General features: G+C 39.1%; 1 protein-coding gene across 3 annotated transcripts in view; it reads right to left on the reverse strand.

Annotated features, from left to right (window-relative positions):
- TFB1M (transcription factor B1, mitochondrial) overlaps nucleotides 1-6,671 on the reverse strand; it is a 28,919-nt gene extending 22,248 nt beyond the window's left edge. Inside the window, exons 1-3 of one of the 3 annotated variants that reach the window (XM_062640883.1) lie at nucleotides 6,413-6,671; nucleotides 5,127-5,282; nucleotides 3,492-3,643 (exon numbers count right to left, since the gene is read on the reverse strand). In XM_062640883.1, the coding sequence (XP_062496867.1) occupies nucleotides 3,492-3,643; nucleotides 5,127-5,282; nucleotides 6,413-6,530 (426 nt within the window). In that variant the 5' untranslated portion in view covers nucleotides 6,531-6,671. Of the gene's footprint in view, nucleotides 1-3,491; nucleotides 3,644-5,126; nucleotides 5,283-5,708; nucleotides 6,133-6,412 lie in introns of those variants that run through there. The other 2 variants (XM_062640882.1, XM_062640884.1) reach the window with 2 other exon arrangements.
- Between the last annotated feature and the right edge of the window lie 21,236 nt (nucleotides 6,672-27,907).

The raw sequence follows: 27,907 nt of genomic DNA on the forward strand, positions 1-27,907 counted from the left end.
TCCTGGGTTCAGCAGTAGCAGTCATTTTTCCCCTTCTTTCATTTCTGGTGTCAGTTTACACAATCACAACTAGCTAAGTTTTTTAGTGCTGCACTAATCTTTCTCTTAAGTATGAAGCTTTGCACAAACAGCACAATTCAAAAGCAAAAGTCAACTTTTACAAAGATTTTGGGGATATTTATTATTCCTACAGCAGAATAATGAAAAATGGCTCAAAGAACAATTTTGCTTTTGCACAGAAATCCAAAACCATAAACAGTTAAGTGCTAGTGGCTTGACTGCTGAAATAAACTGCCCACCATTGTTAGTTTAATCTCCAGTCCGAATCCCGTTTATATGCTCATGGGCACAAACAGCTTACACAGTTCTCTTGAGCCAAAGGAAGAGCTGCTTTCTCATACTGTTCTACAATCTTTGGCATGATTTTTTTTGAGTAATTTTTTTTTTTTTTTACCATCAAAACAGCTAAATTTTGTGTAGAATACTAAAAAAAAAAATAAATAAAAAAATCTTAACTAAATCTACATGTTCCTATGGGATTTAAATGCAATTATTTTCAAATAGAAGAAATACATCTAACATCAACTCCAAACTATTTTATGTCTTTTTCAGCATTACACTAGCAATTACATGGCATACAGATTCACTGATCTGCCATGATTTGTCAAATCTTTCTTTGAAGCTGTAATAAATGCTGTAACAGGATGAATGATAATGTAAGATCAATAAAGTTAGAAAATAGCATAAGAGGAAGCAGACAGCTGCCTACACAGTAATGGATTAACATATGTTATACTGTTCTTAATAATGGTTTTCATGTCAAGAGGACTTTGGGTTTTTTTTGAGTATCACAACATAAATGAGAACTGGATTTAATTTGTGAGTAGAAAAATCACAGTTGTATATTTATACTTGGAAATAAAGACTTGGAAACCCATTGAAACATTCTCCACTTTAAAGCTGATGTGTGCAGCTAAGTGTTCCAGGAGCTCTTGTGCACCAAGCACACTAGTCAAGTGATTCTCCATCATACAGATCCTCTAGCTGATCACACACAACCAAAGGGCATGAACAAAACACACACGGCACAGCCTAAAAAATAAAAAGGTGTTCCTGGAAGAATTCTGTATTCAATCCACTCTCTGGCCGAGAGCCCCCTTTCTCATCAATCTTTCCAGCCTAATAACTGTCAGGGCATATGGCACAGGGAGTTTGTGATTCTTTAAGAGTGAGACAGAACTGACAAGACTCCCAGCTTGTGTAAACTTTTACTCTGTACACGTATGTTTTTCACTATATTTCAGTTTTGAAGTAAAGAGGATGACAACTTCAGTTTTTTGATAGAGACCACAGCCTGAAAAAGTTAATAAAAAACACTGTACACGTTCAATTTGTGATTTTGTAAGTATCTAAACAAACATTTTTAAGTAAGAGTCCCCAGTTGTTATTTTAATCTCTGCTATTTTGTTATTTAAACCTCAACCCATTTATGAGCATCTGGTTTTGATGTTTTTAACAGGAAACTAGAAAAAATAGGTATTACAACCTGCATTATCACAAAAGGAAGATTCATTCTGTTATGCATCTTATTTGGAGGGAAACCCCAAATTTAACAATAATGGATGCAACAGATACAGTTTTCATTCACATCCACTGCTACCAAGTTATAACATCTTTATAGTCAATAACTTCAGGCATATTTATTTCTACTTTAAAGAGGTTGCTAATTAAAAATAATGACTAATGTTAACTCACTTGAACAGTAAAGATAATTATATACCAAAACCTTATTATAGACCCTGAAAGTATACTTTTATTCAGACAGATCTGTTGTAATGGCTGCATTTTGGAAGATGAGAAAAATCGCGTAAATACTTAAAAACCTGTTACCAAGTACCACTGAATCTCAAATTATCTCCAAATCCAAACCAGTTCTTAAAATCTGAAACAGAAATACAGATTTGCCCCACTCAAGAGAAAACATGAAGTTTTCATACTTCATAAAGTAAGGATGGCATACTATAAAATATTAATGGATAAGCCTACAACGACATAGTTACATGCATATTCAGGTTTAAGTATATGAGCATTTTCATTCTTATCTTAGATTGGTTTTGTCCTACAGAGATGGTAGCAGTTCTCAACTGAACTGCCTATTTATTTTCACTGATTTACTACAGAAGACACAGTACAATACAAGGAAAGACCTTTGAGATTGTAGAAGCTCAAGAAAACAGTTAAATCTTATTTAAACTGAGATTTTTTAACTGTTTTTCTTCATAGATTTATATATCTAAATTCCATAAACAAGGAAATTTAATAGCAACACAAGTAAATGGCATTTGAAAAATGCCACAACAACTTGTGAAATTATACCAACTTTAAAAGAAAGGAAACAAAGTTTAAGGGCATTTTTATTTTTTAATGTAAAATAAACACTGGTTTATTCTTCTGTATTTGGATATAAAAGGAAAAAGAAGTGTGACCAGCAGGTCGAAGGAGGTGATCCTGCCCCTCTACTCTGCTCTCATGAGACCTCACTTGGAGTACTGTGTATAGTTCTGGTGTCCTCAACATAAAAAGGACATGGAACTGTTGGAACAAGTCCAGAGGAGGGCCACGAGGATGATCAGGGGACTGGAGCACCTCCCGTATGAAGACAGGCTGAGGAAGTTGGGGCTGTTCAGCCTGGAGAAGAGAAGGCTGCGTGGAGACCTCATAGCAGCCTTCCAGTATCTGAAGGGGGCCTACAGGATGCTGGGGAGGGCCTCTGCATTAGGGACTGCAGTGACAGTACAAGGGGTAACAGGTTAAAACTTGAACAGGGGAAGTTTAGATTGGCTATAAGGAGGAAGTTCTTTACTGTGAGAGTGGTGAGGCACTGGAATGGGTTGCCCAGGGAAGTTCCATCTCTGAATGCTCCATCCCTGGCGGTGTTCAAGGCCAGGCTGGACAGAGCCTTGAGTGACGTGGTTTAGTGTGAGGTGTCTCTGCCCATGGCAGGGGGGTTGGAACTAGATGATAAGGTCCTTTCCAACCCTAACTATTCCATGATTCTATGATATTACCCATACTGAACATGAACTGGAGTGGAAATATGCTTTCACAATTTTATAAAGCATAATTATATAGGTTTAAAATTCAAAATAAGACCAAAAGACATTATGTTGAGCCCTCAAACTACTAGTTCATCTGAATAGTGAAATGTAACTGAAATATCTCAATCAGAAGAAAAAAAAAAAAAAGACTCAGCACTAATTCAGTTGCAGTATCAGGTCCCGAGGGGCCTAGGAGAAAGCAGGAGCAATTATCTGCTTGTTATACTGTGCATTTTTATCTTCAAGCAAACAATAGCTCTGATTTAAGCCAAAGAAGCAAACCTATTTTCAATGCTGAGATCTCAGCAAGACACTTGGCACCCTTCTATGTTCTTAAAGTCTTCTTATTCAATAGTGTGGATACATTTATACAAATTATTCTCCAGCTGGTACCTGTAATCCCGGAATAAATCGAGCATCTTTTTCAATTAAAAGGAGTTGTTCAACACCAGCACTGAGAATGGATCTGGTAATCCCCCCTGGCCCGGGGCCCACTTCACAAACATGGGCATTTTTCAGATCGCCAGCGTGTCTCACTATCTTGTCTGCAAGGCACAAAGAACATACAAAGCTTTTATTCTGCAGAAGATCCAGCTCACTTAACAAACTCATTGTTTATTGTTAAACCACAAGTGTGCTTACCTCAGAACAGACATAAACAGTGACACATCCCAGTTAATCACACACCTGCTACACTGCACAGAAATCAGATTTGTTTCACACTGCAAGACACCATCAGCTACTTTTAAAATAGTATTTTCAGCTTAATGTAATATACATTGTTGCTCATTACAGAATCAAATGAAAACAAAATATTACTTCTCATCTGTAAACCATCAGGACTATTCTCCTGCAAGTAAGCAGTTGTGTTCAACATTCTAAAGTCTCGCTACAGTATTTCACTACATTTCCTTAGAGCCTATGTTTCAAGGAAATTTAAAAAGATAATAAGATTTCAATATGAACCCAGCAATTGTTATGAGGGAGGAGCTGGAGTAAACTAACAGCTGGAATACAGGCAATTGGTAGTCACAGAAGGTGGGTCAGATGAAAGGTGAAGAAAGAATACCTATACATTAGTGGAAAGATACAATACTGGAAGGCATTACAGCCAGGAAAGAAAACAGATTAAGGTTTTAAAATAAACATTAAAAATGTAGCCAATGAAATAAAGGGATCCTTAGGAAGCATGGAGAGAAGATGCTGAGAGAAACTTCACTGCTCATTCCGTAACTTCTTAAATATGCAATAAGAAATACCTGAAGACCTGCCTACTCATAAGGTTTTACTAAATGCATGCAGACATTTTAATTCCAAGGTAAGAGTCCAGTTGTTCAGGAAGTGGAGCTATGTTTCATGTTTGCACTCTAAATCTTTATCAACCTGAATCTTCAAATGTATTCAAACCACCAGCTACAGAGCTGCACTGCATTTCTTACTGCAAAACCCAGCCACCGCTAGAACAGTAAAGAAACCCACCACTGACTGAACAGTGCCAGTTTTGCCATCAGTGTAGACATAAAAATACAGAAACCTGAACTGTTCAGAACAATAAAGCTGGTTCAAAAAAGCTACATTTCTGATAAACTAAGACAAATTACCTTCCTAGCCAGGCTATACATTAACTAAAATTGCGTAATGAATTGCAGTACTTTCTATGATACATAATAAGCAAAAAAAAAAAATAGTATTTTTTTAAATCAAACTTGTAAACTATTAATAGCACCTGAATGGTAAAAATACTATTAAGCCTTGGACTTTTGCATTTCAGTCAATAATCCATATTTCATATAGGAACATAGTTTCTACCTAAAAGTTATTTATACAGAAACACATTTTCTAGGCATTTACAAGTAAAGTTTGTCTAAGCTAAAACTAAAATAAGTCTTTAAAGGTTTACCACTAAGTTGCTATTAACTTGACAGATTTCATCATACAAACACCATCTCCTCAGCTAGAATCAGGATTTTGAAGAAAAGCAGGATACGTGTTTTATAGAGGATAAAAAAAAATAACAAAATATTTAACCTGTCAGTCGCAAATCCAGTAGAAAATTCTGGGAAAGTTGTTTCTGTGCTTTAAGGCGATAGAGTTTAATAATCTCTCCAATAGTTGGCAGGGGAGGCAGACGGAAAGCTGCCGCCTTTCCTGGAGCTGCCATATGGTAACTTTTCCCACTTCCGCCTAAAGAGACATTTAAGAGATGGTTCTAGCATATGCAATAAATTCTAATATACTTAACACTAAAAACACTACAGTTTACAAATACATGATTTATAAATCATTATGCAAGTGCTCAATTTTAAACATCAGTATTTTGACTACTGTATGCAGTGCTTTGCACGTGTTCATGGGATTTAGACAACTCTCGTTCTGTAGCTTTGTCAAAACACCAGCTAAGAAAAAAACAAAAACCTCTCACAATTGTCCAGTGTCTATCTTTCATTACTGTAAAAAAGGACCATTAAGGATAATCTGCTTGAATTCATGGCATCACAGAAAGAATATATTTAAAGTATCATCAAAAAAGAATTATTCGTTATTTCTAAAGAGAAGAATCCCAAGTGTAAACAGTAACATTAACTAATTAAGAATAAAAATTATTTTTACTTTGAGGATGACAGGTCCAAATGTTTCACCTTCCTCTACCTGCACCTGACACCCCTGACCTCGCCATTACAGACCCCGGGGCCCACAAGCTCCAGCACCGAGCGCCCACCCTGGGGTAGCAGGGCCTGCCACACAACGCTGAAGCCCAACACGCAGCAGCCTGTCCGAGGAGCGGCCGCCAAGCGCACTTTAGCTCTTAGCGGCCTCACGACAGGGACTGATGGCGGCAAAGCCGTGGAGCAGCAGGACTAGACGGCGGGAAAAGGCGAGCCTCCAAGTGCACACGCCATTGGCAGCTGCTGATAGGCCGGGGACAGCGCATGAAGCACAAGCCGCTCTGCCTGGGTCAGAGCTCCTCGCAGGAAGCCGAATCCCGGTTCCGCCCCATAACGGCCCCGATCCCGGCCAGGCGTAGCAGTGTAGCATGCAAGTTCCATCCCGCATTGGCTACTCCTCCCTCTGCCCCCCGAAGACGGGCTCCGCAGTGCGCATGCTCTTAGTGACAGCACGAGAGGAATGGCACGGTAGTGCTCACACAGGCGCAGAGGCCCTTAGCGTAGGGGCAAGCGGGGTGGTGCAAGGTCCAGAGGAGAAGCAGAGCGGGCCGGGACCAGAGCAGAGGTGCCATCCGGCCGCGCACAGGCTTCCTTCCCTGTTCTCTTACGAAAAGGGAAACTCGGAGCAGCACTACCGCGCCTCCTTACTCTGTGCAGTGGGAGCTGACCCGGAAAAGGAAGTATCTTTCCTCTGCCCCGGCGTGTCTCCATACGGGCGTATCCGGCTGCTCGGCGCCGTGATTGGCACCTTGTCCCGGGGAGGCATGGCCGCGAGTATGCTGCTAGGAACGCGGCCGCCGTGCTGTCCGTGTAGCCGCGGCGGGCGGATATTGTGAATGGGGTGGGCGCTGTGCGTTACCTGTGCGGTTCCGCGGGCTAAGGGCTCTGCCTGCTCGGGTCGGGCGCAGAGGTGTTTCTGCGCATGTGCACTGTACAGAAAACGTTCATTTGCAGCTGCCCGGGAGGGGTTATGTTGCCTCTGCTCGCCTGAGCAAGGCCCCGCTGTAGCTGCGGGCTTTGCTGGTTTGGGACGGCATGGTTGGGGTGACGCCGGGTGTGCGCATTACCATCGCGATGGAGGTTCTAGACAATAAAACCACCTTGTTGTCAGTCATTATCGTGGGTTAAAGTGCAGTTTGTCCTGGGGTAACTCGTGACACCCTTTCAGATGGGTAGAACTGTTATTTGCAGGCTCCAGGAAAAAGCGTTTGAGCGTTGATTGTATGTTTTCAGATGGCATGGAAGTAAGATTGGAATGCAGGTTCAGAGATTTGCAGATCAGGGTAGAATTGAATTGGCCTCCATACTTAGAGTGGAGTTTTTTCTATTTTCATTTTTATTCTAATTGCTAGGCCATTTTACAGGTAGCCTGGATACTGCATGGATGGTTCAGCTTATTTCTATGTATCAAAATTATTAATAGAATGTAATCATTAATAGAATGTAATTATTAATATAGTGTGATCAGAACCGATAGCTCATCTTCTTTGAAAATACGAATTTTCTGTATTTCTATAAAAGTTTTTTTCAGTTTTACCCTACAACACACAGGTCTTAATCTGACCGGGAAATTAACATGGAAGGTGCCATAATAGTGTTCTTATGAGTAATTACACTCTGTATAAACTGAGGAATTGCATATTGCAACAGAATTGTAGCTGCAGTAAATTGTACCCACATGTAAGTCCATGTGTTCATATATATGGGCATATATGTTTGTGTATATATTGTCCAGTTTTGGTAATCCTAAAATTCACTGGTAGCATCAGGAGCCATTTTGGTGGAGTATTTCTGCATTATTTCTTGTCACAGTGGATTAAGGAAGTTCCATTCCCCTCAGCACTTTGAACAATTATTGGATTTTAAGGTTTTTTTTCCATTTTTATTTAAAAATCTGTGTTTAATGACTGTTACCACAGTGAAATTGAATGTTAAGATGTTTCCAGAAAGCTAAGCAGCTATTAAAAAGCCACAGATAATTGAGGATGTTGTTAGGTAGATGTAAGAAAACGAAGACATTGAAGCATTTGCAGAAAGTAATTCCTCACTCAGGATAAATAATGGGTGCAATTGTAAATAGCTTTATGCATTAGACATGGCTTCAGCCATCAGTAGCCTGTTCTAGTTAAGTAATAACAGCAGATTCGGTAAGGTATTCTGGTGTTGTCCTGTGAAGAATTGAGTGGAAGAAGGTTGATAAACAATATCAGTATCAGTATCTCTCTAGAGATGAGGGTTCAGTCTTGTTCTGAGATCAGTCAGTTTATCACAGTTAGACCCTAGGCATGTGAGACAAGTAAGATGTGTGTGAGCATTAGCAGAGCTAACAGGAAAGAGAATATGTTGTGAAGGGGCCTCATTCCAAAGAAAAATGAAAATGGAACTGATTTTGTCGTCAATAAAAATGTTGGGAACTTTGCAGTTGGTGTCAATAAGAAAAGAAATTGGCCTAGGTTTTAATGTTTACATAAAGTGGAATGTTGGGATAAAATGTCATGGTCCTACTCTTACCTGAAACACTGGAGTTTTGAGTTTGTAAAGTATAAAGCATTTATCTTAATATATACTATTTGATTTTAAAATAGTTATGAATTAAGAGTGAGATTTCAAATAAAATTTGTTACTTTGTCCAGTTCCAAAAGGGCTTTACGAGAAAATTGTATGGTGATTTTTTGACTTAAAAATCTGGAGAAATTTGAAGAAATATGGGCTGTGTCTTAGGAGGAGCGGGTGTGAAAATGGCATGGGATGGATCAGTTTCATGACCGGATGAGGCATCCCGCCTATTTTAGCACTAAAGCAAAAAAGATGTCAGTTTGAAATTTTTTCTCAGTACATAAAAAATATCAGAATATTGTTTTAAAGATGCATTTCATACTTAATTGTCACCAAGGCTGAGCTTTTTCATTTCGAAACCTCAAGTCCACTCAGTCTTTGTATACAAATACTGTTCTGCCATAGTTAAAGTACAAGCTTTTTGTTGATGAGATGCACGTACAGAAGTCTTCAGGTACTTCATGTAGCCATAACTCTTATGGTAATAAGAGTCATAGGACTGATTTTTCTGGTATTTGTGTAAAAGCAAAGGGTTATGAGCACCATGGTCAGGACAGTTCTTAAATATGTAGAAAGCAGCTGAAATATGGAAAGCACTACCATAAATAGCAATAATAAAACTTTCATGACTCCTCAACTTGGACTTTGAACAGCTGCATTTTGACGCTGGATGTTGGCCCAAGAATCTATTAAAGAAGTTTTAAATCTCTTTTCTTTCCTTCCTTCAGGGTGACAGAAGTTGACAAAAAAAACAACAAAAAACACCTCCAAAAACCCCACTAAAAACAAACCCAAAACCCAAAAATCAACCTGCCAGTGAATGGCAGGAATCCGTCATCTGAATTATTTTATCGGTCCATTTTGTCTTTACTTTAGAGACAGAGTCTGCTAATTTTGAAGCCAATAAAACATTAAGCATGTTTTCCACAGATCAGATAGATGCCAGGGAAAAATACGCTGGGCATTTGAAGCAGCTCAGATTTAGCTCCTGAGATCAGTTGTGCAGAAGCACCCTAATGGGATTACTTGGAGTTTCTCTCTTGACTGCAGCTTCAGTTCAAGTTGCAAGGGTTAAAAACAAAGTTGTGGCCTTTATCATGAAGGAGCATATGCACCAGTGGAAGGCTTCCACAGTAGTTACAGAATTTCAGTGGCAATTTCAGGTCTTTTGCAGACTTGCTGAGCTCATTCATAGGTACTAAAATTATTTACTGGTTCTGTTCAGGTTGTTATAATTTAAAAATAACCCCCTCTAAAAGAAAGTACAGTGTGACTGACCTAAAACAATTGTGTTGCTGGGATTATTGTTACTAGTTTCATGTTACGGCATCATGTTGTAGAAAATGGGGTTCACACCATGCTTTTGAAATGCCACATTCCATTAAAAATGTGAGACAGAAAAAATACATTTGACAATTATTTTACACCATCTTAAGGTAAATAAGATGACAAGTTGTTAGTGGTCAGATTGCACTGAAAAATTGCAGCGAAATGTAATACCCAGAAGAGGTTAGATACAGAAAATCTTTTGTTTTCCACCCTGCTGGAAGTACTTTCATACCACAAGGCGTCTATTCTTTGGCTTGTTCTCAAAGACACTGTTTTCTATTGTTTGTTAAAATAAGAATTTTATTATTTCTATTGCACTAGCTCATAGGGATCCTAAATAGATTTTAGAAGCCCATTGCACCTGTCACTCTACAAACACACAGTGACTGCCCTCCCTCGGGAAAACTTCTGTTGCCAAATAAAATGCAGAAGAAAATAAATTAGCAAATCGGAAAAAGGTTAGGTAAGATGGCAGCAGAGAGGTGTACATTTCCATAGTCACAGTAATTTTAGAAGCCACAAGCTGCAAAGCAGTGCAAAACTGTCATGAAACATCTTCCATATTAACTCTGTAGAGGATCTGCAAGATCATTTCTTGCTCTTTAATGTGGAGGCAATGCATTTTAGACTGGTTTTGAATTAAGTGTTTTGCTTAATGCAATAGTTATATTCAGTGTTAAATAAAACAGGATATTACTATATCAATGTATTTCCCTAGACCAAAACAATCCAGTTATGGGGAAAATCTTCCTACTTTTGTCAGTCTACCACTGTGGATTCATCAAGCCGCATTATGATCAAGAACAGTGTTTTCGTTGTTACCGCTTCAGTTATATTGTGTGGCAAAAACTAAACAGTCAAAGAGCAAAGAATTCCTGTTAACAGAAAATCTGGCAGAAAATTTTGTCCAGACTGCTGAGTTCTTTACTATCATAACTCAGGAAGTACAGTGATCCATGGCTTTCCGTATTGCCATAGCAGATGTCTAAAAATCATTGTATTTGTTTTGAAACATTAGAATTTCTTTTAATGCTTGATTCTTCTGGTGTGCCTTTTGATTTGTGAGCCATTTAATCTACTCGGGTCACGTTGCCAAGTTCTAGCTATAGCCATCCATACTAGAACATTTATTTTTAATTGACAGTTTTGATTTCCTCTTGATTGTACTGTTTTGGGTGCTAGAGCATTTAGAAGGAATATCAGTTAATGCAAAGTAAAATTTTCGTAGTGCCAGGAAATTAGGAGAATCAAAACTACTCTCACTTTATCTGCGGGACTTTATCTGTAGAAATGGGAATTTTCACACTTGCAAGTAGAACCCAAACCCACAAAACTAATGGTGCAGACTCAGCACTGCAAGCCACTGCACCATTATCACCCATTTATGATTGGGAATGTTGCAGCATTGTGGAGCACTGGTGTTTTAGAGAGCTTGGTCTTGTTCACTCAATACCCAGGTCTCCATCTTGGAGAATGTTTCTATGAAGGTAATAGTTGTTTGCATCTTAATTAGGCTGTCTGGCAGAGTGTTTTCAAAATTGATGTTCTAGTTTTAAGCATTAAGTGTCTCTAAATTAAAGAAAAAAATGAGAGAGAAAGCTTTCTCCCTACTTGCAACAGCTCCCACAAAGAATTTCATTAAAAGCACAGCATACCGTATTAACTGAAAGCCAGACTTACAGTCTGATTGTATATCATGAAAAATTAATATGAAATTACATGAACCTCTGAGATGCCTGTGAAGTGTGTACCATCACACAGGTAACAGCGTTCATCACCACACTATGTCACCACCTATGCCTCCTTTGCAGCAATCTAGTTTATGGTCTTGTAAAACCAAACCCAGCCACAGACTGGGAGCAGCACAGAGCCTGTGTGTTCCCCATGAGGGGACATCAAAAAGCAGGCTCCATCCCTGGGTTCTCCTTTCCTGCTGCCGCATTTTCTGAGGGACAGTTTAAAAACATATGTTTACCTTATCTGGACTTACTGGACAATGTGTTAGAGTTAGATGAGGTCTTTGAACTCCTTCTTCTGTGCTTATGTCAGACAAGTCAGTCACTGCCTGATCCCTCAGAAATCAGCAGTACTCTTTCGAAAGTGCTGTAATACCTGTGGTGGATTATTTATGCTCTCAGAAAAAGTACTCAAGAGTACAGAGAGGAAACCTTTTTTCTTCAGTTCTCCACCTTCTGCCTTTCAAGTACAGAGGTAGGAGTGGGGTCTGCAAACTTGAACACAGAAGGATTTTTCTGTCTTCAAAATGCTGGGAGGGGATTTATGAAATGCAGAAGGCAGACACTTCAAGACATGAGTTTTGGTTCAATCTCTCTGGCCACTGGGTGCCACTCTTGTTCCATGGCGAGTGAACTGTATAGTCTTTAGCAAGGACCAGAAAGTTAACTGACTCCACCTTATGTCCTTACGTCGAGTCAGGCTGGCAGAATACGAATGCTGTGTAGTCTGCCTAGCAGAAATAAAAAGCAGAAGGTCACTTAGACACTTAGGGTAAACAAGAATGGAAGATTTAGGAAGCAAAATCGAAGCCGTGACACCTGGAGATTCAGGTTTACTGAATATACCACATGAAATTGTAGGTTGTTGATCATAGTTACTCTGCTTTTTAGGAGCTCCTAAGTAGGCTAGGTCAGAATTTGTATTTTTCTAAGAAAAAGGTAAGAAGACTGATCAAAAATATGTTTTAAAAAGAAAGCATTTCATTAACTGCTAAATTTTAAGTCAGCTTTTTTGCATCTAATGCAGCTGGTACAATAAAACGTAATGCCTTTATCTGAACCTTGACCTGCGTACATCATGGGGGTGCTGCATCTACCACAGTGTTCTGACCATATGTTTCTGAGGTGGCAAATGACCACCACTGCTATAGTGATGAGCATGGGACAGTAATGCTAGCTGGAATGGTTTCTCTGTTGAGACTAAGGGAAGTGCTGGACTGAAATTAAAAATCATCTGCAAGAAATTGCTCCCCTAATCAGCAGTGTCAGCTTTTTCTAAGTATATTGTGCTGAGGCTTTACCTGGCATAAATTGCTACAGTTCTGTTAAAGTCATGGTGACTGTGCTGACTTCTAGCAGGTGGGAATACTTTTTAATTCTTTTATGTCGTCTTAGTTTGATTTGGTTTAAAACCAAAATTAACATCTTTGAAAATAAAACAGTGATCTGCTTGCTTCCAGATATTTTCTGTCATGCTGCAGTCTGAAAACGTAGGGAGATGGAGGATAGACTGATTTTTAGTTTTCTGGCTCTTCACTTGTGAAACTCTTGTTTGAAGTTAATTTGGAATGAATGTGTCTGTTTAGCCCACTATTCAATGGTGTATTCAAAGCTTAGAATGGGTGATTTTTTCTTTTTTTAATTGTAGTTACACCCAGAAGCCCCCAGCAGAACTCCATGTTAGAAATTGTACTAACACAGCAGAAGGTATGACCTCTGTTAGGAAAACCTCACCGTATGATCTAGAAGAATAGGGAAAAGTGGATACTAACAGATTAAGAGAATAAGGAGGCAGTGAGTTAGTACTGGTCAGCATGACAAACTGTGGTCTCAGCAAGGCAGCATTTTTCATGTAGCATCACAAAAGGATCTGAAGGGTAAAATAAAGGGAACTTTGAAGATGTTTACAGGGAGGGCAGAAAGGAAGAAACATCAAGGTGCTGCTTTGAAACAGGGGCTGCTCTCATGAACCAGCTGTCCTCTCAACAATGAGTAAGTTTCCAGGAAGCAGACTCAGAAAACTTTGTAAAGGGCAAGTGAACGTGAGGGTTTGTGGCACGTGTTGCAATATAAAAGGGGAAGCAGTGGAAGGTGTAAAGAGAGGATGGATTTGGCCAGAGCAAGAGGTAGATAGATACGTGATGGGACAGGTAGATAGATACGACAGGTGGGACAAGGAAGCATTTATGAAGGCCAGAGTTAAGGTGGTTTTCATATGCAAGGTATGAAGACTTGGGAATTGGATGAAAATTTTAACTACATGACTGAAAAAGTATCTTACAGATGTTGTGCAGAAAGATCTGCATGGCAAGGGTTGGGAATGAGGCCCCCCAGTTAGAGGTCCAAGGGAATAACGATAATCTGATTGTAAGAATAGATAGGAGCACAGTGGTAATATAGTTGACAGTGATCAGAAAACATATAGTTAAGAATGTGCACAAAGAACATGTTTTTGTCCAGACCATGCCGTCTCAGGCCTCATTCTGGGCACACCGCTACACACTAGAAGCTTTAACTTTTGCCCCCTTAGCATATGCTAAGAGTAAAGTGAGAAGATCAAGACCAAAAAGCACTCTTGAAAGACTCCACGAGTGGATACTGAGAAAAAATTAGGAAAGTATTTAAAGGATAGGAGGAGACTACTAGGATTGAAGCTGTAAATGAGAAGGATACAAAAACTTGGATCTGGCTACAATCTAGAAGAACAGCTGATCATGGAGAAGGAGACCAAACTAAGACTCTCAAAGTTTGTTGCTCTGAGTACCTCAGAAATTTTGTTTCTGTGTTAAATAAAAGGCTTTAAACCAGGAATTAAAATCAGCAGGAATCCACTTACTGACTTGTAGTATTACACTAGTGAACAAGAGATCATAAAAGAGTGGAAATAGGGCATTGGGGGATTTTGGGGTGAAGATAAGTGACTTATATTTGATGTGAGAGAAATGGAGATTTCGTTTGATTAAACCCACTGTAACTAAGCTGCAGAGGATCTAAACACCTTATTAGATATTACTAAAGCCTGCAGTCAGTTATGTGACACTGTTATAGAAAAAGTCCTTAGAGATTTGAGGAGTTGTCTGTGCAAGAGCTCAGTTCACAAAGTTGTGTATCAAGGTGTATGTCTGAATATCCACAGTAACAAACTATCTCTTCTTCAAGTTGTCAAACCATTCCATTTAGCCCTAACAGCAGTATGTGGAACAGGTACAGCTGATGTAAGAACTAGAGAGGCAGTTAACGTAACTGTTGGTTTTCAGGAGTAACAGAGCTTGCCAATATACATTCATTAACTCAAGATTGTTTTTTCAATGGCTGTTCCCCAGATCTCTTGCATTTCATCAGTTCAAAGCATCGGACTGGGACAAATTCAGCTGCTTTGTTTTTTAGTGCCCTTGTAGTAATCAATACAAAATGCAGATACTGCAAGCTAAAACAATTGGGACTTTTCAAAGATGCTTAAATGAACTGTTTTTTGCAAGTATTTCTTGGTCTTTGACAATCACCTCTCAAAATGTTCCTTTAACTTAGGCAATGATTCCATATAGTTATAAAGGTGCTTAGCTGACCTGGTTGTAAACATATCTGACACCTTCCTGACCAATGATGTTGCTTCCTCTTTGAGGTTGATAAGTTTTCTCTGAGGAGTCTTTCAGGTCCTCTCCCAAGACACATACTTGAATTGTTATGGCTAGTTTGGACAGGCATCTTTGAATTTAACACATCTTCCCTGTTTTCCAAACTTGCAGACTATTGTGGCCAAATTTCCCTTCTAAAAAAATGGCATTTTCAGATTCCCTCCTAACCTTGATATCTCAAATGAGACATGACAATTACTGATAATTTGGTGTTGTATTTCATCAGAAAGCAAAATCTGATCAGCTTTTTGGTAAGCTGCTGAATTGCATTACTATGGAGAATACTGTGTGGCATATAGGTTCTTGACAAAGGATCTAACTCCATGCAACTTCTTCAGGTTGAGGGTATGTCAGATTGCATTTTTACTTCTGGTTCCTGGTAGTTTGGGGTTTTTTTGTTTGTGTATGGGTGGGGTTTTTGTTTTTTTTTTTGTTTGGTTTTTTTTTCCCTGCATGCTCAATATTCCTTGGTGCTACCTTATGTATAATAATGGAAAGGGAGAATTCCATAGATGACTCTGAGACTTGTTAAATTGCAAACAAGAGATACAGCAGTGTCTTTAAAGAATCACAGAACTGTTTAGGTTGGAAGGGAGCTCCTGAGATAATCTAGTCCGGTGTTTCAGTTTATGCTTATATCCTCCTGTTCTATGTCTAGGAACCACTGAGAAGAGTCCGGATCTCTTCTTCATTTTCTCTCATTGAGTACTTACACACACTGATAAGATCCCCTTGAACCTTCTCTTCTCCAGGCATTCTCAGCCTGTCCTCTTATGAAAAATGCTCTAGCCCCATAACTGGTTTTGTGCCTCTTTGCTGGACTCACTCTGGTAAGTCTGTTGCATTTCTTACATTGGGTAGCTCAGCACTGGACCCAGCAATCCTGATAGGTTTCACCAGCACTGAGTAGAGGGGAAGGATCACTTTTCTCAACTGGTTCTCCATAATGCAGCCTGGGATTCTGTTGCTCTTGAGTGATCTTGTCATTCTGGGAATCAAGATCTGATGTTGGAAAGACCTGATCACTTCTTTCAGTGCTATCCTCATCAGGATGCGCACCTTTCCTATGGTACTGGGAATCCTATTAAGGGATAAACTGGCATCTCACTTGCCAGTCATTTGAAGAGTGAATGGAACAACCTTTTCACCTCTTGGAATTTTTTCTGCCCCAGAAAGTCAACCTGCAGAGCCTGTTTTTTGAGGGTACCCTATTATCTTCCAGTGAGCAACCATCCTGGACTTAATTTTCATTGGTTTGAAGTGATACGAGAAAATGATGGTTTCTTCTAAGCAGTTACACAAGTGTACAGAACTTGATCATAATGATCCGTAACAGGAATCAGTGTCCTAGGTTCCAGTTTCAAGCCTAAACCTATATAGAACAGGGTCACAGACATTTGGCATCATCACCTTACATGACTTCAGCATCAGTGTCTCTTTCACCATGTGGTAGGATCCACAGCTGCATCCATAAACATGCCTGGGGCCTGTTACTCAGCTTTGGGAGTTCTGAGTTGTCTGCTGTGTTCTTCCCATTGTAGTTTTAGAAGCTTTTCATCAACCTTTGAGATTCATCTACATGTACTCAAAATGAGGGAACCATAGACATTACGTTTGTGACTTGTTCACTGTGGAATAAATTAAGGACTTCTCCTTTCTTCTAAGGTGCTCACCACTCCTAAATCACTTTTGTTGTCTACCATGGTTCCCAGTGTAAATACACAGAAGAAAGTTGATCCGGTCTAGAAGGGGAGCTGCCTAGAAGTTCAGAAGCAGTTGCCAAACTTAAAAACTCAAGACTTTAGGCTTTTGGCTTTTTTGGTTGTCTAAAGCCTCAAGATAAAATTCTATCAGTTTTCTGCATGTTACATCATTTCCTCAGGGCTAGAGACATTGCTGGAAGCAAAACTTTGTATAGTGCAAGGTAGAAAGCTATTGCAAAATCAATTATTCAGCAGGGAAACATGCTTCTGGGGGAGCTGCACAAAATTCTGAGCTGCAGTGATGTTGTCCTGAAAAGAACATTTCCTGCCTAAGTCATCATCAGTAGACATCTTCACTCACATAGGTACAGTCAGGGATGGCTGATCTATGCACCATTTCAGTCACGCAGCCCATACATGCCTAGGGTATTTCTAGGCATTTCGTATGACTCCGGAACATCTGTAAAGAAACTGCTACTATATTAGCCTTCCCTCTCCTTGTGTGCCACTACATTAAGTGACAAATCTGAGCCCTGTCCAATGGCTAGAAACAGAATTGTTGCTGGGCCTCCACAGGCTTTACAGCCTCCTACAGCCTCTGCTTCCCTAGCACCCATTCTTCCATGACCGTGGCCTCATTGTGTACATTTGCTCCACTGTGGGACTAATCTTCGTATCTTCTGACTATTACAAAAAATTGCCAAAGCCTTGTTGGTTTGCATCTCACAAGCAGTCTTAGTTTGCATAAATCACAACAAATGCAAACACCAGGCAGAAGAAGATGCTAATTCTCCTTCAGGGAAGCATGAGGAAGCCTTCCAGCTATTCCTGGTTGAGGCCAAAACTGTGCTTCCCTGAATGACCTCTACAAATGCTGTGCCCCCTGGTATGTTTCCTCTGCCCCTCACTTTCACTTAGCGTCTTCTGAATTACAGTGTGCTGTTTTCCAATTCAGTGAAAGGCCTCATACCTTTAACACAGGTTAGTATTGAAAATACTAATCTATATATGTCATATATTTATGTCACATAGATGCCTGCATTGTGTTGAAAGTCAATGTGATTTAGTCTCCTAACTCAATTCTTTTTGAAATGTTACCTTTGATAATCCCATGTATTTGATGAAAAATCCAGTTGTAAATATAATTTTGATTTAGTTGATAACCTAGCCAAGTAAATGTTATGATTTTCAGCAGCTGTAGCATCATTTAGAGACATAAGCAGATGTGGTTTTATAGCCATATACATCTGATTGTCTTCTCCCAGCCTAAACACACATAGGAATCTCATTCTTGCCTATTTGAGAAAGCAAAGTATCCAAACAAGAGCAGCTAGGAATACAAATAAACTGAAAGAGTTTGAAAGGAGTGTTATGGACAGTGTCCCAAGTTAAAGTCATTTTGCAAAATGTGAAAGTAACTTGGAAATATTCCAGTCTCATACCCTATGTAAGAATGATCTGTGTTGTTTCCCACTCCTAAGGGAAAGCGATCTGCTCAGTCTATGCTTGGTTTTTATTTTTATATTCTTCCAGACATCTGCATGGACAAATTATTCTGGTTAAAAAAAAATATGCATAGTTGATGCTGTCAGTGTCATTGTTGTGCTTTGATGCTAGGAAATTCCAGTCCTTTACTGAAGCAGCTGTGTAAGACTGAGCTGAAAAGGGTACCTCCTCTAGAGGTTCCCAGCAGAGCGGTGCAAGGAGTAACTGTGCAGATAATTAAAGGATGCTTTTTGCATAAAGCTTTTCTTTTTTTTTTCAATATTAAGTTGTTCTGTATTTAAATATCTTACGCGATCTTTGTTTTGTAGGAGATTTTAATTTAATTGTTCACCTTTTCCCTTCCCATAGCAGAATTTAATCATGTGCTCCATTCTTTTAGTGACTGGGAGGAACTTTAAGGGGCAGCATACTAAAAAACTAATTCAGCTGTGGAGCTGCTATCATTCTGATGGTTTGGGTTCAACCCTACGCGAGAGCATTAATTAGCTTCAGCGCATGAAGCAAGCTTTCAATGACTGAATTTCTCGATTCATACTGTCTTTTAGAATAGTTTTTATTCCTCTGCTTAACAGTCTGTCCCAGTGCTTTGTGGTGTTGTCAGCTAGCAGAGTTGTACTTACACAGTAAAGTGTGAAGTACTTCGCCCCTTCCTCCCCAACTTATTTTATTGACAGGGAATTTTGACAAATTATAGATCCATTTTCTCCAATGAGTTTCATTTTTTTGTACACTAGTTAACACCAGTCAAAAGAAATAGGATATAATCAGCACAATAAAATGCCTTCTGTTCTCTTCCTTGCATCACAATTGCAAACGTTCATAAATGTTTTCTCATTACTTCTGCAGGAGGTGAAGTGTACTAAATCCTTCTTCCCCTAGCATTAATTTAATAGAAAATATTAGTGTATGGAATGAGCAGGAATGAATTTACTTTGTAAATAGTATTATTGCAGACACAGCTTTAATGTACCTCTAAGTAGGGCAATAACCAGATACCATTAGGACTTTGGAGCCAGTAAGGGAGGTGATAAAGAGTCGGGATGAAGATTTCGTATCTGATTCTTTTAGAATTTATTTTAAGCTGTTAATGGAGGGTAGACATAAGAAGTAGCAAGGTCCATCTTTGTAATCGTAGAAAATTATCTAAGTATAAGCAAGATGGCAGAAATCAGAAAGCAAGCAAATGTAGTGTAGCCTCAAATAGTCATAAAGGGGTAAATGTATCCCAGAAAAATGAAGCAGAATTTTATTTATTTACCTAGCTTTATTACTTGTATATTCTTTACATGAAATATTTGAAGAAGAGTTTTATACAGTTGAGAATTTCCTGATGTTCTACATGAAAATGAAATCTTGGCTTTCCTGACAGCACATTGCTGTGCTATGTGGTGTTTAGCTGGATCCTATTACTGTGTGAGGCAACAAGCATTTTCCTGTGCTCTTTGCTCAGAGTAGGATCAGGCTTGAGTCCAGCATCAAAATCTGTACGCAGACATTTAGATAATGCCACTTAGTAGAAAATCTTGATTCTTTTCTGATACTTTTTTTTTTTTTTTTTAACCACCTGTTTTATCACAGAAATTACTCACTGTATGTCACGGGACCTACTTTTCATGCAAAGACTTTATGTCATACATATAATTCTAAGAGTGAGCAAGCATGTATCATGCTGGTCCTGGGAATCAGAATACTTGCCTTTCAAAGGCATGCTGCCTAGTAACAATATTAACCATGGCAACTAATAAGATAATAATTCAGTTCAGTTTTATGTTCATTCAGAAAGCTCACAGACATTTTTAAGGATCATGTAAAATATACATAATACAGTTTATGGGAGAGGATGATTGCTGTAGTCTTGGTCCTGAAGACTGTGGTTTAATCCTTGTTCTGCCATTCCTGTGAGACCTTGAGGCAAATCACTTAGTATTTCTATGTCTCAGTTTTCCATCTAAAACTGGAAGTAATAAATTTTTGACCTGACAAGGATATTATGAGAAAATGTACATTCAAAAGCATTTTGAGCCCCAGAGGGACCGTTACATCTTTTACCCTTGGTGCTTTAGTAGCAGCAGCCAATAGTTTGAACTCAGTGAGTTCCACCAATAATTTCCACGTAACTGAGCCTAACTTGTATCTAGTGAGCATAGATCTCTTCCAGAGTAGCACCCAGGCTTGGCTGGATGACAGCAAGAGATAGAGGTTTTACCATTTCCACTGGGGCCTTCCAGTAGCTATCCACCTCCTCTGTTGCAAGTGAGTGCCTATTTTCCTCTTTGAAATGGTTCTGTTATGCTTTAAATTATGCTAGATTAAAGAGACTGGTAGTGCCTAGATTTTCTCCACATGAAGGTACTTGTATGCTGTTATAGAGTCATCTCATAATCTAATTTTTGATATGCTAAACTGATTGAGCCCTTTAATTGCAAGGTGTTTTCTGAAGTCCTTGAATATGTTTGTGGCTCTTTACCCTAATTTACTAACATCCTAAGATGTTCAATAGAATATTTTGCAATATGCCAGTATTAGTCTCATCCCTCCCATGTATAAAGGAACAATTACCTGTTTTGCTGCATTATTTTACTGAGTGCATGTGATGAGATGTTTATCTAGTAAAGCAAAGCCTCAATTTCTTCTTCAGTGTCACTAATTTCTGGAGTCCAGCAGTATGCTATGAGTTTGGCATGCTTGCCATGCCCTGAGGTGTGCAGCTTCTCAGTTGCCTGTGTTCAAACAGTTTATCTTTGAGTGACTGCTCTGTGACATTGCCCATTTGTTAAAGCTTTTGAAGTATTCAGATCTTTTTTGGTGAAACATGCTAAGAGTTTAGAATAAGATTACGTATCTTAGATCTTGGTTGAAATTGGTTGGCAAATTAAGCAGTATTTGCTGAGGAATAGAGGTGCAGAAAAGAGAACCACAGTAGACAGACAGACACATCATAACTGCATAAATCTTATTTCTTTAAGGAACCACATTGCAACCAGTTATTATGGAAAATGCAAATCTAAGAATTGAGATTGGTCATACTTGGCTCCCCAGAAAAGGGGACAACCAATTTCATACCCCTATATAAGATTTATTTGGAGAGCAAAGCCAAGGAGATTCCCAGTTTCTTCATTAAACCTTTAAGAAAAGTCTCTTCTAAGTGAGGAAAAACTTCCCTGTGGAGGTATTTGGTGTCTTGCTTGAAAAAAGCTCTCAAGATATGGACTGAGCCTTGGGCATTTGTCTTATCCCCTTGTAACAAAAAACCCATCTTCAACACTTTCAACTCAGCATAAGCACAAATGCTCTGCTGAAATGGAGCCTTGTGTAGTAACATTAATAATATGTATTATATATATGGATATAATTGCATCCATCCCCCAAAAGGTGTGTCCTCACTTGCAGATTTAATTATTGATGGCTGCCTACATGTATAGCGGTAAGACAGTCAGCATGTGGTAAGGCACTGGCTATTTCATTATTAACAAGTCAGACAATTTGACGTGAATTATTTTTTTCCTTCAGAGTTCAGTGTTCGATATTTGCAATATATCATTCTGCACTGACATTGACCGAGTCAAATTCTGTCCTCATTTTGGCAAAACTCCAGTTAATTTCATTGTCTGGACTCCAAAGATCTGGTTCCAGAGAATGCCGAGGAGATGCAGTTTCTTTTGGTTTCACTAAAAGCTCTCTCAGCTCAGCACCTCCCAGCATCAGACCATTTTTAGGTTGTTTTCAGGCCTATTTATGAATGCACAGTGTTACAGAAGGATGTTGATGTACTTGCTCTAATACATAGGGTGGCCAGCATTTGTGATTATGCTTGATGTCTCTTAATATAGATGCATCTTTGTAATGATGACCACAGCTTCCATTAAATAATAAAATATTTGATGTACATTCCTGCCAGAGAAATTATATTTGGGCATGTTTGTATTACACAAGGTCCAGTTCAGTCAAATCTAGCTGTTCTCCACATGATTTATATTTGAAGTAGCTCCTGTATTAACCAGTATCACAGCATACATTTGTTTGTTTCATCCTCAAACCTTTGATATTGCATTCAAAGTTCTCCAGCTGTGCCTCTTAACTATCTTCCTCTTGCCAGCATGGTAAAGAATATAAAAAAGAAAGATCTTAAATGGCTAACTCTACATTGGTATGCGTTCTGTGTAGCCCTCTGAATTTCCTTAGCAGCACACAAACTCAGAAAATTGCATGGATATTTTCGTAATATTAATGAGCAAATGATGGGCATTCTTCAATCTGAACAGTTTTATCTAAATGTAATCTAATTGTATAGTAATGTATAATTAATAAGTGTGATGTGTTGCAGGTTGATTGTATGCCTGTGACCTTTTAAATTCAAAGTTTGTCTTTAATTTTTTTAACCTTGATCAATTCCTGGAAACATGAGAATAAATACATTGTGCTTGTTACCATAAGAGGGAGTTGTGGACATCAGCTTCTATGAGACCTAAACCAGATAGATTTCTACAGATTTCCTGTGTGCGGTCATGCCATAGCTACTGTGTGCTAAATTGCATTTGTGCATGTTTCCTTATTGTTGCTGACAAAGTCCCACTTTATTCAGGTTTTTTCGACATCAGTGAGTGGTTTTGCAGCCTTTGACAGTAGCAAAAGGAAAGATCTGCTGTTGTGCAGAGAATCACTCTCTCAAGCAAGGGCACAGGCCTTTGAGTAGGCCAAGATATTCAATGTTCAAGGCAGCAATGCTGGGGAATGATCAGCAGTAGGCTGGACACCAGGACTTCTGTCTCAAAAGAACGGGCTTGTGTCTGCCGTCTTTCCTGCTGATTTCCTATATTCACATAATAAAATGTTCAGATCTGTGTGTTTGTCATTTGACCAAAACAAGAGAAAAACTTTCCTCAAACCCACAGTTTTTTGCTTAATAGAAGCTGTAAGACCCCTGAAAAACAGACTTTTATTGAAGTAAGTGCAGTCTTATTTGTGTGCCTTAAGACAAGCATGACTGTAAATTGTCTTTCATATTCAGAATTACTGTACCAGAGAAATGGTCTTCAGACAAGAATCAAGACAGTCCAGTAGTTTAACAGCTGAATAATACAGATCAGCCTTCAGGACCCAACCTTGAGCCTGACATCAGTCTTCTGTGCATGAGCTTCAAAGGAAACCATATTTAGTCCTCTAGGACAGTAAAAAGATTGTTTGAAGTTAGTAAAACACATGTGTAAGTACTGGCAGGCTCTGGGCTTTTATCCTCAGTGAATACAAATGTCTTACCATGTTAGAAGTCATTACTGTTTAGTAATAATAGTTGCAAATACTTGAAGCAGATAGCCTTCGAAATATGCTGGCTTGAGTGGCTGACTATACTATACAACTTTTGTTTGTTTCTATATATTCTGGAAGGATATTAACATATCTTTTAAAGTGTTTAAGCCTTTTTGTCCTTTCCTGCTTTTGAAAGGGGAAAAAGCATGTTTCCATGTCAACTAACACATTTTTTCACATATATTAAGACCATTGTGTAATTGAGATTTTTTCACCATAAGGTGTTGAAGGTCAAGAAGACTCCTGTTAGATAGTCTTAACTAGTTAGAGTTTTAAAATGCAGATCATCAGTCCACTGTCACTGAACATGATCAGTGACATGTAAGTAGATGTTCTTGGAAAATTATTCTTTTTGTGGCTAAATTTGATGCCCAAATTTATTCCACAGAGATGCACAATTAAGTACTTGGAGGAGTTAGAGTTGCCGCTGCAGAATAGATAACCTGACTTTGGTGAGAAAGCCTCAGCTCAGCCAGTTTCCAGCACTAGGAAGGTTCAGGCCAGCCAGTCATTAGTAGAGTGCCCTCCACCTTACATGTGGCCACCAAGATGACTTCACACGTGGTATTTGATGGTCTAAGAAGTGTCAGGAGAAGAGCTGATGACCTGAGGACAATTTGCCTCTGCTGTATATGGGTTTGCTTTCCTTATTAGTTGACTGACTGTGCATGTTTCATTTAAGCTTTTAGTATTCAGAGGGCAAGCTGGGTGGAAGCACTCGCATTTTTCTTTTTTTTCTGTTTCTGAGGAAATCCGGGTTAATTTCCCTCAAAAAGAAAAAAAAACACAAAACAACCAACAAACCAACACCCCCCCGCCCCCCCCCCCCCAAAAAAAAAAAAAAAAAAAAAACCAAAAAAGCCCACACTGAAATTGTTGGCCAGTTTTGATTATAAACCTACCATGTTATTTAGTTTATTATTTTTCCAGGGCATGTGACCTGTCTTTAAAGCAGTTCTTATAAAATCTCCTACAAATCAGGAGAACTCAAACCTATGAAAAAATTGTCACTTTTTTGCCAATAACAGTTGTCCTGGGTTTAGCAGTAGCAGCCATTTTTCTCCTTCTTAGTAGCTGGTGCAGTGCTGTGTTTTTGACTTTCAGCCTTGGAACAGTGCTGATAACACCAATGTTTTTATTTGCTGCTTAGTAACGTTTACTCTGACCAAGGACTTTGTGAGTCTCATGCTCTGCCAGGGAGGAGGGGAAGCCGGAAGGAAGCAGAGACAGGACACCTGACCCAAACTAGCCAAAGGGGTATTCCATGCCACAGCATGTCATGCCCAGTATATAAACTGGGGGCAGTTACCCGGAAGGGCTAGATCACTGCTCCGGTCGGGCTGGGTATCGGTCAGCAGGTGGTGAGCAGTTGTGTTCTCTTCGCCTGTTATTGTTTTTTCCTTTATCATTATTGGTGGTAGCATCAGTGGTTTCTGTTATACCTTAGTTACTGGACTGTTCTTATCTCAATCCATGGGAGTTACATTCTTTCGATTCTCCTCCCCATCCCTCCGGGAGCAGGGGAAAGGAAGGTTGGGGAGTGAGAGAGTGGCTGCGTGGTTCTGATTTACAGCTGGGCTTAAACCACGACAACAGTATTTCGTCTTAACCATTTAATTATATTTAAAAGCAGGAAAGACGCAAGAGAGTCCTTATAATGGTGATGATATGGACAGGCACCATATGATGGACCTTCTATTATAGGTGACAGTTTCTGTTTAATCTTTCAGTGTAAACTAATGAGCAAACTTCTACTACATGCAAAATGTATGAGGAGAGGGGGAGGGGAGGAACCCAGAACATATAAACCCATGTATTTCAATTTATACTTACTAGTGAATAAGCTTAAATTATCATAACACAACTTCAATCATTATAATGCTATTCTTTTTATTGTAAGAGCCAAAGTAATTAATCTCTATATTTACAATCCTTGTCTATGATTAGTTTTCTGTCACAGGATGTGGTGAGTCTGTGCTGTTATGACTGTATTTTATTTAATAATATTTTCTTACACAGTGCTGAATGCTTCCCTCTGAAGAAGCTGAATGGACAAATCCATGAAGATATCTTACATTTTTCCTGACAGTGAATGATGTTTCCATGTATAAACATAATAATAGAGTCATTACATATGCACTCACATTATCATAGCTGCTGTGTGCTCAGTGTTATTCTGAACAAGGCAGGAAGCCAAATCTTCCAAGTTCCCATTTTGATTTAAATTGTAATAAAGGGATTTTCATTCAACTAAAATGAAGTTTTCTCCTAGTCCAACAAACCTCCCCACTTCATTTTTTTAAAATTGTTATTATTTTTCCTTTATTCTAGGTCAGTCAGTCCTGACACAAGTGAAATTCTCCTCTGGTGGTGACAACAGCAGTGCTACTCAATGAACTGTAACAAGGGCGTTAAATGCATCTCCTGTAGCATACCACAGTGATTTGCAAAAGTGGGAATAAATCAAAGCAGTGAAGAGGTGCCATGTTGAGCCAGAAGCTAAATGTTACATCTTGTTGCATGAGGCTAGGGGAAGAACAGATCCTGTTTTTCTGGCAGCACAATATCTTTGTGCTCGTTACCTCCGATCCAACCCCATTAAAACAATCGTTCAGAATCTGCAGGAAATTGTCACCTCTTTCTTTGATGCAATGGCAGCTGGTATTGGTGCCTACACACATTTCTTATTTCCTTCAAGATTTTCAACACACATAAAAAAAAGAAACTTAATTTATATTAAAAAATGTGTCAGCTTACCCTGAGGCTCAGCACGGGCACCAGGGGAAAAAATAAAAGATAAATGTCTCTAGGTGAACTGGCAGAGGCTCTAATTCTCCACTTACTCTACTGCTACACAGTATGCACCGCATTAATCATTTCACATAGGCAGGCATTTAAAAATACTTCAACAATTTTAAAACAAAGATTCATTGCCCTAAACTTAATAATAATACAACTGTATCTTGTACAGCAATCTCTGTTCACACATACTCTATCCCCTAATAGAAGAGGTATAAAATAATATGGAGTCTTCTGGGACATAAATTTTATTATTCTGTTTCTTTTGTCTGTGCAGTTATGTCCCCTCTAGTGGGCATTTTGTGTGTATGTGTATAAGTATACATATATAATGTTATCATTTGTCTTACTTGAGTGTTGACATACACAGGATGTTTTCTACCTTCTGGTTTTATTGTGTGGCTGAGTAAATGTATTATAGGATGCTAGTTAACACCTCAGTCCAACTCAAATATAGTTTCTTTAATTTTCTGTGCTGGAGAATAGGGAAATATGATTCTCCTTTTTCTAGCTTATGTGGATGTTACAACATTCCCATATTTTATATTTTGCTTCTCCCTCATTCCAAAATTATCCTGTGCTCCATGTGCTTAATAGTGCTAAAGTCATAAAGCTAAGTACAAGTAGTACTTGAGGGTGCAAGGTGGAAGACAACAAGCAAGGGCCTACAGGACAGCTGTAACACCTCTTCTGGAAAACCCATATGACTGGATGTCTATCTGAAGTGCCCGTACACTAACACATGTGGCATGGAGAGGACAGAGATTGACTTCCATGCTTGGAAGGATCCTGTGATGCCCTAGAGAAAAGAGGAGTCTAGGAAAACCGGAAGATTTTCAAGAATTGCCTCTTCAAAAATGATTCCTCTTGAGTGGAGTAAGTCACGCAAAGGTGATAGGACTCCTGCATGGATGAACAAATGCCTCCTGACAAAACTCAAGCACAGAGGAGGTGTACAAGAGGTGGAAGAAGGGACAGGTAATGCAGAAAGAATATAGAGACACTGAGTGTGGAGGGACGGGGTTAGGGAAGCCAAAGCCCACTGGGAGTTGAAGCTGAAAGGTGGAGGGCTAGAAGGGCTGTTACGTGTGCATGAATAGTAAAAGGAAGACTAGGAAAATGTTGGTCCACTTCTGAATAGGATGGGGATGCCAAGGGCCATGGCAAAGGTAGAAGTACTGAGTGACTTTTTCACCTCAGGTAAGGCTGACCTTCAGGGATCACAGGCTTCTCAAACAAGTGGGAAAATCTGAAGCAATTCAGACTTAGTGAAGGAAGATCAGGCAAGGAAGCTTTTAAATAAGCCCATAGAAACTGATGGGATTCACCCACAATTCTGAGGGAGCTGCCCATTCTTCATTATCTTTGAATGGTCATGGCGATGGGATGAGGTCCTGACAACTGTAAGAATGCTCCTGTGTTCAAAGAATAAGCTTTGAGAAAGGGGTTTAGGGTAGATGATCTCTATGGGTGCCTTCCCACTTCAGTCACTCTGTCATATATCTGTGATTCTGTATCTATTAAAGCCCATTCTTCAGTGCCCATGAAGCCATGTGACATTTAAAAGGCTCC

The sequence above is a fragment of the Pezoporus occidentalis genome, unplaced genomic scaffold, assembly GCF_034315485.1.
Source record: "Pezoporus occidentalis ecotype Australia unplaced genomic scaffold, CSIRO_AGI_Poc_V1 ctg67, whole genome shotgun sequence".
In the NCBI taxonomy this organism is placed as follows: domain Eukaryota; kingdom Metazoa; phylum Chordata; class Aves; order Psittaciformes; family Psittacidae; genus Pezoporus; species Pezoporus occidentalis.